This window comes from Austrofundulus limnaeus, unplaced genomic scaffold, assembly GCF_001266775.1.
Source record: "Austrofundulus limnaeus strain Quisiro unplaced genomic scaffold, Austrofundulus_limnaeus-1.0 Scaffold0, whole genome shotgun sequence".
NCBI lineage: Eukaryota > Metazoa > Chordata > Actinopteri > Cyprinodontiformes > Rivulidae > Austrofundulus > Austrofundulus limnaeus.
Window position 1 is genome coordinate 6,601,972 of NW_013952402.1, and position 11,113 is coordinate 6,613,084.

Sequence of the window (11,113 nt, forward strand, 5' to 3'; positions counted from 1 at the left end):
GAATATTTGAATACTTCAACCAAAAATACTTTGATTCATGAGTTTCTTCCAGTTTTTTTTGTCCTTTTGTGTTTATTGTGAAATTGGTCTTAAATTCAATTTAATTTGGCATTAAAAAGTCTTAAAAAGTCCTAATTTTAACTTGCCTTAAACTGTAGGAACCCTGTTTTAATGATTGTTAGGATTTCCACCATAAAAACCCAGATAAATAGACAACGTAAGAGGAACAACACAAAGTTCCTAGAGATTTTTTTCTGTATTTGACAGTCTTCATCTTTTAAGGAAAACTGACCCAAGTAAATCTGTTCTGGTATACTTTTGATTGCATTATTTAATCTTAAATCTAGTTCATGCTGAAAGCAAACCACTTTTCATTGGGTCAGTCCCCTGTTCTTATTTTTTCTTCATGCCAGGGACATAAGGTTTCTTTAAATCACTCGTCATCCCATCCCATGTGGAATGGCTTTCAACAAAGAAATACATGTGTCTCGGTCTGTCCTTGACTTCACACTCCTGTGGGCGAGATGAAAGTGAAACACATTGCATAAATAATAACCATCTTTGGGTTATTTAGGAATAAACTCCTATCCTTGTTATTGTTAACTAATGCCTCGCTGCCCCCTCCATCAGATTCAGGCACAAGAAATACTAGTAAGACAAGATTCTCACTGTGTGTGTGTGTGTGTGTGTGTGTGTGTGTGTGTGTGTGTGTGTGTGTGTGAACATTTTGTAAGACTATGTGCACACCACATGTCTTGTCGAGGTTTCAACAGGATGCCGGCATCCTAATCGGAACCTGATTCCACGATGTATGAAGTTATTTTTAAAATGCCATTTGTGCACCATATGTTGTGCTGATATCCATAAATCTTGCCCCTCCCTCACTTTCTGCCTTGAGCAATTCAAGAAAAACACAAAAAGCTATTTAAGAAACTTAAGGGATATCATATTTACAAATTGGTTTAAATTAGAAAAGCTTTATTTCTTTATGGAGTTTGTTTTACTCCTGAACTGACCTCTTTTTCTATGGAAGCTATACGTACCGGTAGTACCTGTACGAGCTTTATAGCCTGGGAACGTTTTTTAGCAGCTTGTCCTTTTTATGTGTTATGAGTCTGATTTGATAAACTTTTCCCCAGATTTGTCATCCCAGTGCTCAAGAGACCACTGYACTTAGTCAGCACATTTGTAAAAAGTTAAAACTGCTAAAATATTTTATTCTGGCCTTCTAAATGAGACGGATTTATTGGAAGTGGGAGGAAAAGACAGAGAGGTCTTAGATGTGTCTTAAAGCTGGATGAAACACAGAACTAGAATGAATAATTACAATTGTGACACAATGTTTGCCTTGTGTGTTTTACAGCTCGCCCTTGACAGTTATRCCAGCCCAGCTTTAATGTAATTTATTACTATGTTGTCAGAATGAAGCTGACAACACAAGGAGGCTTTGAGCAGCAGAAGCAAGGGATTCGTGGCAGAAAGAAGTGCAGATGAGATCTCTCAGCTTTTAAATCCCGAGCGTCCTCTGACCTAAGGAATTTAGTGATTTAAAAATGTGTTTAGCTCATGTTTACTGAGGTGTTTAAAAACTGCTCGCATATTCTGTGTGCAGACTGTAGACTTTGTTGATGTTTTTTTCTGTCTATGTTTTTGTGAGAAGGTAATAGATAAATGAACGAGCTCAATCTGGTTTTGTCATCAGTCATTGTTCACGTGGTGAAACAATGTAGCTCAGCTGAACTTCACTTTCAGAAAAAAAAGTGTTTGTGTCTGTACTCTGGCATTCACTATAAGACAAGAAAGATCAAAATGACAGTTCAGACACTTCATATTTATTGGTGGTTCCTAAGATTGAATATGTAATGATGTGATTCAGATGTTCTTCATCAGTGAGACCCAACAGTCATGCAGTGTGAATTTCATACATTAAGCTAAAGTTATCATAAAGATTTGTCTGAGTGCAGCAGGAGAGGGGTGCTTGAAGTTAAATTCACTTTTTCCTAATGTTCCCACTGTTGTTTTATGATCTGTTAGTTATCAATGCTAAGATGAGGAAGTACTTCCTGCAAGCCAATGATCAACAGGACCTGGTGGACTGGGTCAACGCTCTCAATAAAGCCACCAAGATCACTGTGAGTCAAACCCATGCATGGCATGAAATCTTTTCCTGATTTGWCCGTGGACCAGTTCTTTCAAGCTTCTTTTTTCCCCTCTCTTTTGATTAAACTGAGTACTTTCAAGGAATTAGAAGTGATTCAAAGCATGACTAACAGGATGCTGCATTGTCGTACTGAGTTTTAAGATGAAGAGCGGTGTCTATTGTTCTCCATAAAGTCTTAGCCATGCAAAAAGGAAACGGATGTAAAATGTGTTGCAGGCTGCTCAGCTTCTGCATATGACAATTTACATATTTTATTTTAATTACAGAGCAAATGGGTGTTGTCCAACTTATAACAGAATACAACATGTAAAACATTTCTGTCCAATAACTTGGTACGTGTTTGTTTTTTCCCCTCTATCGTAGGTGCCAAAATTGTCTGACAACCAGCAGAACTCAGACAACCAGAAAGCTTTGCCTGATGTCGTAGGAGCCAAGAAACAAGTTTCCTACAAGACAGAAATAATTGGAGGAGTGCCCATCGTTACTCAAACGCAGGTAAACATGTCTCAAACTTCAAATTGTTGCAAAAACAAGAGTGACCTACTGCAGTGTACAAATATGACCTAATCCTAATAAGGTTTTCATGAATAGCATGCACTGTTACTTCTGCTTATTTATAGTAAAAACACAACCTGGGAAGGCCTCTAAAAACAAATTAGGCCTGTTGTGTTAGGTCAGCTGCACCTGTTTCAGCATGCTCTGTTAACTATTCAGTATGAGGCTTACTGCTTATTTATTATTTTGAGAACCAAGTCTTTATTACTTTGCCAGACTTAACTGCCTGCTCATATAAGTCTTAAGCTGTTTTGGTTTACAGGAAATCATTCAGTTATTTTGGGTTATTTCTTTAAAAAAGAAATGCAAAAGCAGGTGATTGAATTACAAAAATGAAACAATCCCAGCGYCACTGTGTGTTTTCAGTTGAAACAACAAATTTGTAAGAAGGTCTAGAGAGTATATTCTCTCCCAGAACCATGCTGTTTCTTAAAGACAGTTCCTATAGTTAGCTAAACAAATGGTTTCTTTCAAGTTTTCTGACATTTCTGTTTGTAGCTTTTGCTTCAGTTTACTTAAAATCTGCAAAAATAAAGGCCATTCCCCGAGCTCAATGCAGTATTTTTGCCTAATTTGATCTTCCAGCATGAAGGTGGTGACGGTGCTAACAAATTGGAACGGGAGGCCATGCAACGCTCCCACAACCAGTTGCCGTATTTTTTGAGCAGGCCGGCTCAGGAGAACACTGTCATTAAGTCAGGCTACTGTGTCAAGCAAGGAGCTGTGGTATGTGACGTGTATGAGGATCAATTAGCTGCAAGCAAAGTTCAGTTGACAAATTCAATATTTAGAGGTGTTTTCAAGAAAAGTGTTATGTTTTGATGTGTTTTGATGTGTTTGAATCTAAGATGTGAGCTGGGTTGTGGTTAAAATTTCCAAGATTAAACTCCAAACTTTACAGTAGTTGTCTATAAGAAGAATAATAAGCCAGCCACTTGATTAAAGGACAGTGTGTGTGAATATACAGTATATTGTACATTTTTAAACTTTATTTTACAACAATACAACAAATGTCATGTTTCTCCTGGAAAACACATAAACAAACTGAACATCTTATCTCCTTTTTTTCACAGATGAGGAACTGGAAACGGCGATATTTCCTCCTGGAAGAAAACGCGATGAGTTACTTTAAGTCCGATTCGGTAATCAGATTTAATTCCATAAAACGAAGACGTTCTTCAGGAATATTTTTTTCTGCATGATATTTGTGGATTTGCTTTGTTCTTAGATGAAGTAACAGCATTCAAAGAGCCAAGTTTCAGCTTGCTTTATTCACAGACTGGAATTCATTGCCTTCACTTCACGTGTTCAGTCATGTCTTTGATAACCTGGCCTTCCTTACACACACTCACACACACAACACACACTTTCCTGAGGATAACCCGTACATCCCTTATCCTGTCCTTGTCGAAGTCTGCCCCCGTTTGACAAGTTTATCAGTGTATTTGACTCAACGGCCCTAAAGGATGCCGACGCTCTGTCTGCTGAGCAAGAACATTAAGCGTGAGGGTTTTTTAGTTGGATATTTGTAAGGTGCTACTTCTAGGACTGTTYGTATTTCTTGGCTGTGAAGAGAAACTAAACTTGGGCCTTTTGTTTCATATAAAAATAGATAAAAGTATTTAACCTGAACAGTATTCTTGTTGCCATTAGGAGAAAGAGCCTCTGAGGATGATCCCACTAAAAGAAGTTCACAAAGTCCAGGAGTGCAAGCAGAGGTATTTTAACATGCCCTGACATTTTCTTATCATACAAAAATATGTCTTTGTGTGTGATAAAAACAAAGTTATAGATCAGGTAAATAGGATTCAACTTGCTTCTGACTTTCTTGCAGTGACATCATGATGAGAGATAATCTGTTTGAAGTTGTCACCACATCAAGGACATTTTATATCCAGGTATGCTGTTTTTGGTCTTTCATTCAGATTTGCATTGGAGCTCTCTGATGGTATCAAACAGCCAGATGTTTTTTTCTTTTTATATTTTAACCATTCAGGTTGTATCTTCTTCCATCATTTGCCTCTTTTTGATTTCATTCTTCGTGTTGTTTTTCTTCTCTTTTCCAGGCGGACAGTCCAGAGGAGATGCACAGCTGGATCAAAGCTGTGTCGGGGGCCATTGTAGCTCAGCGGGGTCCCGGGAGGTCAGCAGCTACAGTATGTATTGTGCACAACAACACAGCCCAAATTGGCTGGAATCAGAAATTTTGGGAGAGGAAATGACTTAAACCAGAACTTGAGCTTTACAGCGACATCTAGTGGTGAGAAGAGACAATTTGTGGCTAAGATTATATTCATCTGTTTCTTATTCCCACACAAGGTCAAGCTCCTGAGTGGTGAACTAAAATGATAATGATAATAAAAAGCTTTATTATTATGTAATTTATCAAGCTAGCTTTACAGTGTGCACCTTCATCTCATCATGACCTATCCTTAATTTAAATTTCTGTTTTTTCACCATCCACAAACTACAGACTTTTTATGCGCTTTTTAAAAATGTTTATTAGAAAATCAACAGATGGTATATGTCAGTAAATGGATTGGAGGCTGACAGATGGAGAGTAACACAGGCCCTCAGYTTGACATGAACCATGTGGAACTACCTGAATTTTGATTAGATCTGTCGAGAGACAACATGCGGGAATAAAAAGCACGAACCTGGCAGGTGACGAGACATGAACCACTAATCAGTCAGAGGGAACTCAAGCCTCTGCCTCAGTTCTTTAGGTTAGACTGGACTCAGTCTCCTTAAAGTTTTCTGTCTTTTGTCTTTCTTTCTCTTGCTTATTCTTCTCCTATATCTCTCTGTCCTCTTTTTCTTCCTCCCCTTTTCCTTAGTTTGACCCATTCTCTCCACTGCCTCCTCTCCCGGTGGGAAAACGGCCCTTCTGCTCTAACCCTGCTTTGCACTGTGTTGTTGCAGATGCGGCAGGCCAGACGGCTGTCGAAYCCTTGTATACAGAGGTATACGTCCCGAATTGGGGAGTGCAGCAGCACGTACGTCAGCTCGTCTGAACCCCCCCCACCCCCTTTATAAGCTATAAGTTCACCTTTTCAATACCTTCTTTTCCTCTCACTGGCTGGCCCTTTTKGTTTTAGATATTAGCCGTTTTCACACATGAACAACCAGACATGTTCAGACGAAGGTACCGACGGTTGCTTTTACCTCTTCGAAGTGGGCACTTTTCTGCTKTAGATGTGCTTATTATACAGCATGAAATGTGAGGAAGGGGTGGAGGAGGAACGATTGTCTAAAGTGCAAAAGAGGAGGACATGATCCAAAAAAAAGTGTTGCTGAAAGCTTTTTAAGATAATAAAAACAGATCAGGTCTTTAATAACATTTATTAAAATCACATACATTTGCATGTATCAAGAATTGTAAGAAACAACAGGTTATCTAGACAAACATAAGCTTGTTTATTTTTTCATTTATTAAAAATGGAAGATTTGAAGATATATTTGCACACTTTCTCAACTGCTCATTTCCACATGTTGCCCTCAAAAATGTCTGCAAGGAAATTCGAGCAAATGCTGCCGCTTCGAAACTTCTCTAGAACACTTCGAGGCTTCGCTGCACGTGTGAAAACGGCTATTATGAGAGAAAATCAGACTTTAAAACCCATCTGATGCTCTCCTTTATTTATTGTTTTGTGCTAAGWACCGACCCCATCCCAAGTATGGCTGCAATAACTCAGCAGGCCCTCCTCTCTTCACGCCCTCATTCTTACCGCTTTTCTTGTTTACCTCCTTCCTCCTTTGCTTTTACTTTGCTAAACTGYGACATAAAGTTCGTTTGAGCTCAAAACTGCTGCATTCAGGATGTTTTTAGTGAAGACGAGCGAATCTCTTTTATGAAGCTTTGAACGTCAGGCTGATAATTCCTGCATGCAGAACAGCAACATTAGACCATAGTCAAACACTTCATACATAAACTTAAAATGTCATCATTTTTCAACACGAATCTATGAGATAYATCTGATAGAGTTGAGCAACAACACATGAAAAGATTTAGTCACAAAAGGAAATGTAGAGTCTGTTTTAGCAGCAGAAAGAATGATGTAAACAACAAAACAAGTACCGTGTTGACCTTTTCTTTGTTAGCACAAGATCCACACTACATGTTGGTCAGGCGCAAAGCTGTTCACTAAAATAGCCTCCCCCAATAGGAAGTCTTTTTGTTACAGGACTGATAAAAAATGATGTAATAGGACAAACAGTGTGTTAAACTTGTTGTGTCTGCCAGTTTCACTTCACAAGAGTAGCCCTCTTTTTTTATATTTTTTTAAAAACGCTGTATGCACTCAAAGTCCTTCAAAGTAAAAGACGTTTTATACCTTTCATATATAATTCAGCCTTTTTTGTCTTTTCAGCTGCACCTCTCCTGAGTATTAACGCTATCTATTATTTTTTGTAGCAGAATGCAACAATAAAAAAACATCAGATTAAGTATTTTTTCCCAACATCATGCAGCRTTAGTCAAGAATCTTAAGGCTCAAAGTGTCTCTTTTGCATCTGACAGCTGTCCACTCCTGTTAAGCTTACCTTTTTCAAATGCWGAGATACTGTTTTTATTTTTCTTTCACTGCTTTAACTGTTTCCATGAATAATGTTTATAGCTGTGCAGTTCATGCAGACGTATGCCSTGTGCCCGTCCTCCAGCTTGTCTTTGAAAACTGTTTCAGTCTGTGTCGTTACTGCTGTCGTTCTCWCCTCCTCTTCCCTTCCGTGCCTTGTTCTCTCTGCAGTCTGCTGCAGCTGTGTACCTGTCTTAGATGTGTGACTTCCTGCTTGTCTCTTCTCTTCCCTCCTGTCCGCTGCCTGTATGTTTTTCTCTCCCTTTCTTATTGACATGAAAAGATATCCGTTTCCATGTTAACTTTCTATACTTTTGTGTGTTAATGATGTGATAATGAAAGAAGCTCTCACTGCTTATTTCTCATGTCTGAAGCCACAAAAATCTTGGTCTTCATAAAAATTGATTTAATAAGAGTTTTTGTGGTTTTAAGTGCTAATCTAGTTGGCTGTGTCCAAATTCAGGATCCGCATCCTTTGAAGGACCCGCCCTACCTGGTCTATGCGGGCCGGGTGCCTTGTTGACTACGAAAACCGGAAGAAAGTGGCTGTGAATTTGGATGGTCTAGCCTTCAGTAAAGCCTTCATCACTAAACAGAAGTAATGAAGATTGAAAATGGGTCTAAATGATCAAAATATTAAAATAATTTTACTAATATTATAAATTAACAAAATCAGGTTAGATAGAAGCAACACTTGAAAAACTAAGGAAGCTGCCATAATAGCTCATTTATGATTTCTGACAAGAATAATATTAAAACATGTCTATGCAAATGAAAAAAGCCTAAAAATAAAACTGCTATTAAACCTTCAAATTTTGTACTGCCACATTTTTGTGTAAAATTGTACTACTTTCTCGCTCAGTCCATAATTCATGTTGGGATAGGGCAGGCTGAGAAGGATCCACCGAACCAGTCTCATAAATCGGGGATGCGGGCGCATTTGGCCTTCGAAGAATGCAGCTCCTGAATTTGGACACAATAATGGAATATTATCTGTTAAACACCTGCAGTCTGTTCTCTAGGTTTTCAGTGTTTTTGCAAACCTTCATTAAACCCTCTAAAATGTTTGAACCCAATTTTGAGCATTTGGATTTGGACAAGACACCCCTCTACCTTCCTTGAATCAAACAAGCCTTAAGCAGTAGCTGAAATGAAGTCAAATGTTGTCCTTTTAGAAGGATCATCTGAAGTAAAACTATGAATTAAAACTCAAACTGGACAGATGTCTGTACTTCAGTCTTGTGATGCTTTATATCTGCCATGTTTGTCTTACTAACGCTCAAACTGTTCAGTGGCTACTGTTTTCATGCTTTCTCTCTCTGTTGTTGTTGTTGTTGTTTTTTTGTCATTTTCTTGCATCTGTTTGTTTTTCAGAGATTGAAATCTGACTTTGAAAAGCTGTGAAATAATAACCAGCCACTGCTTCCAAAGGCTTGAACTTTCATTGCAACTTATCTAGACTACAACTAAAACCTGCTGACACTATTCCTGTTCCCTCTCCTGCTACCACCATCTTCACTCTCAATGCCACAACCTTCAGCTTCTACAGCCTTCAAGCTGAATCAGGCTCCACACGCTGGTGCTAATTCTAACCTTTTTGACTAAATATATAAGGATTTTTTTCATTTTTATTTTTTCCCCGCTAACAGCAAACCACCTCGCTGATTTGTTGACCYCTCTATCCTCCCGCTGTCTCCGCTGCAGGAACACGGCAGCCGCTCCATGTTCTACCGCAGCCCAGCAGGTCCCCCCGTCCCTCGCTCGCCCATATCTGCAGTGCCCCCGTGCTACCCCGAGTGGGGGGCCGCTGTCGCGTGCGACGCACGCCCGCAGCCTGGCGTGGGACAGCGAGCACTTCATGAGCCTGCTGCCACGCCCCATTCACAGCCACACGCCGGCACGCCTGTCCCTGCAGGAGACACACCTGGCAAAGTGACCTGTCCACCACCTGCGACCACCATCGCCAACTCGGAGGAGTCACCGTGGAGACGTCGAAGCAGCTTTGAGCCCCACCTGCCCGAGTCCCCTTTTGAAATCGATGATGCCGATCTGCCAGTGAGTGAGGTCTGACCTAGGTTACTGGACTTAAAGGCTCGCTTCTCTTGATGGATGCTGACTGGGAACTGATGGATAAACAGGAACCTCTGTTTACTAAACAGAGCTGTTTCACAGACTCCTCTTCTGAGCTTTTCAATCCGAGGTGGGGTCTGAACTGCACTTTTGTGCCAAAGGCAGCAGAGTCCTCTCCGAAACCCCTCAGCCTGTCTGCTGTCCCAGTTACAAAGGCACAGGTACTCGTCAAGAATAGGTGTTAAAACAAACAGCAGGTTTTACTTGTTCTGAATAAAATTCAGCAGCAGAGCTTTATTTTATGTGGGCACAAAGACTTTTGTAAACCACTTTGTGCCAAAAACTAAGGAAGCTTGTAAGGATGCAACCTTTTTTTCCTAAAAGGAGTGTTTAAACTACAGACTGGCTTCTTGGCTCCTCTTAAATGAACTAAAGCTAGATTCTCTTCTCTATCCACACACTCATTACAGCAACACTGGACAAAACAGGACTGTAGACTTAAGTGTTTTACAGCTCATCTTTGGAAAGGTGCCACTGACCTCGTTTTCATTTATGAAGGAGGGTGACACAGACCTTTTAGTTCACAGAATAAACCGTTATTAACCACACACCTAACCCTACCGTGAGCGTATTTTATAATTTAGAGAACTGCAGTTGGTAGAGTCAGCTATCAGCCTCCTGTCATCAGAGAATAAAACTGTACGAAGACCAAGATTAGTCACTTAAGTTGCATGCTAATATTTTAATAACTCTTCAGGTTGTCTTTGTGTTTTTTGTTTATTTGCAGATGTTCTGGTTGTTGTGAGTTTTTGCAGACTAGAAAACAGATTTAGTTTTTATATGCTTTTAGACCTGTTCCCTGTCCCGTTTTCTTGTATCTTAATTGCCAGTCTAGTTCTAGGCAGCTGCCTCATGGTGTTATTTAAAAATGTCTCACTGTAATCCTGCAAAATGATGTACACTAATCTTTTTTTTTTTTAAAGTCTGATAGAGCCAAGCTATTTCACTCCCATTTATGTCTGATGTAACTGATTTGAATTGTTTCTATTTATTAATTGGATGACTTGAATGAAATAAACACTGAAAATATGCTCAGGTGTTTTTTTTATAAGTTTATGGTGGAGCATGAGAGCTTTCAAAAGTCTGAAAATCACAGTTTAAATTACCTCTGTAATTGAATTAAATTGCTCAAATCCTCCTCTGCCCTCTTGTGGAGAGAGAGTAACCTTACTTCAAAAATGATTTGTTTTGCAAAACTCGCTAGAAAGAACATCACATTGGACACCATGGACCCATAAAACCTCTAAGTTACAGCCTTAGACAAACCTCCACATGTGAACTAAAGACCAAAATCAATCACAAATTGTTCGATTATTCAATTCCTAGGCTTAAAACCATCTTAAATAATAAATGTTTATATCCAGCAAGTAAAATGTTCAGTTCCTCACATAAATTATTTTAAAAGTAATTTTAAAGAAGTCAAAACTGAAAGAATTATTGCCGTAAAAACTGTTTTCAAATAGACCATTATAATGATTGACCTGTGTAACTGCATGTTTTTCACATTTCTTATTGCTTCAGAGGTTTATTGCATGTTTTATTATAATTTTAATCTACGACCACAAAAGYACAGAATATTTATTCAGGAAGCTGTGATAAAGCACTTCTTTTTACAAATTATTAATGCATGAGTGCAAGAAGTTTTTATCATCTTATAGTGATGTGTTAAATACATRTTCAGCTTTTACACCTT

The 11,113-nt window shown here is 39.0% G+C and overlaps 1 protein-coding gene across 5 annotated transcripts in view; it reads left to right on the forward strand.

Annotated features, from left to right (window-relative positions):
* Positions 1 to 10,451, forward strand: part of LOC106537058 (pleckstrin homology domain-containing family A member 1) — a 22,574-nt gene extending 12,123 nt beyond the window's left edge. For 2 of the 5 annotated variants that reach the window (XM_014034456.1, XM_014034527.1), the window contains 8 exons: positions 2,035 to 2,132; positions 2,525 to 2,656; positions 3,302 to 3,442; positions 3,790 to 3,858; positions 4,370 to 4,434; positions 4,551 to 4,614; positions 4,783 to 4,872; positions 8,995 to 10,451. In XM_014034456.1, coding sequence (XP_013889910.1) covers positions 2,035 to 2,132; positions 2,525 to 2,656; positions 3,302 to 3,442; positions 3,790 to 3,858; positions 4,370 to 4,434; positions 4,551 to 4,614; positions 4,783 to 4,872; positions 8,995 to 9,360 — 1,025 coding nt within the window. In that variant the 3' untranslated portion in view covers positions 9,361 to 10,451. Of the gene's footprint in view, positions 1 to 2,034; positions 2,133 to 2,524; positions 2,657 to 3,301; positions 3,443 to 3,789; positions 3,859 to 4,369; positions 4,435 to 4,550; positions 4,615 to 4,782; positions 4,873 to 5,638; positions 5,713 to 8,664; positions 8,870 to 8,994 lie in introns of all 5 variants that reach the window. The other 3 variants (XR_001312627.1, XR_001312632.1, XM_014034595.1) reach the window with 3 other exon arrangements.
* The last annotated feature ends 662 nt before the right edge of the window (positions 10,452 to 11,113 follow it).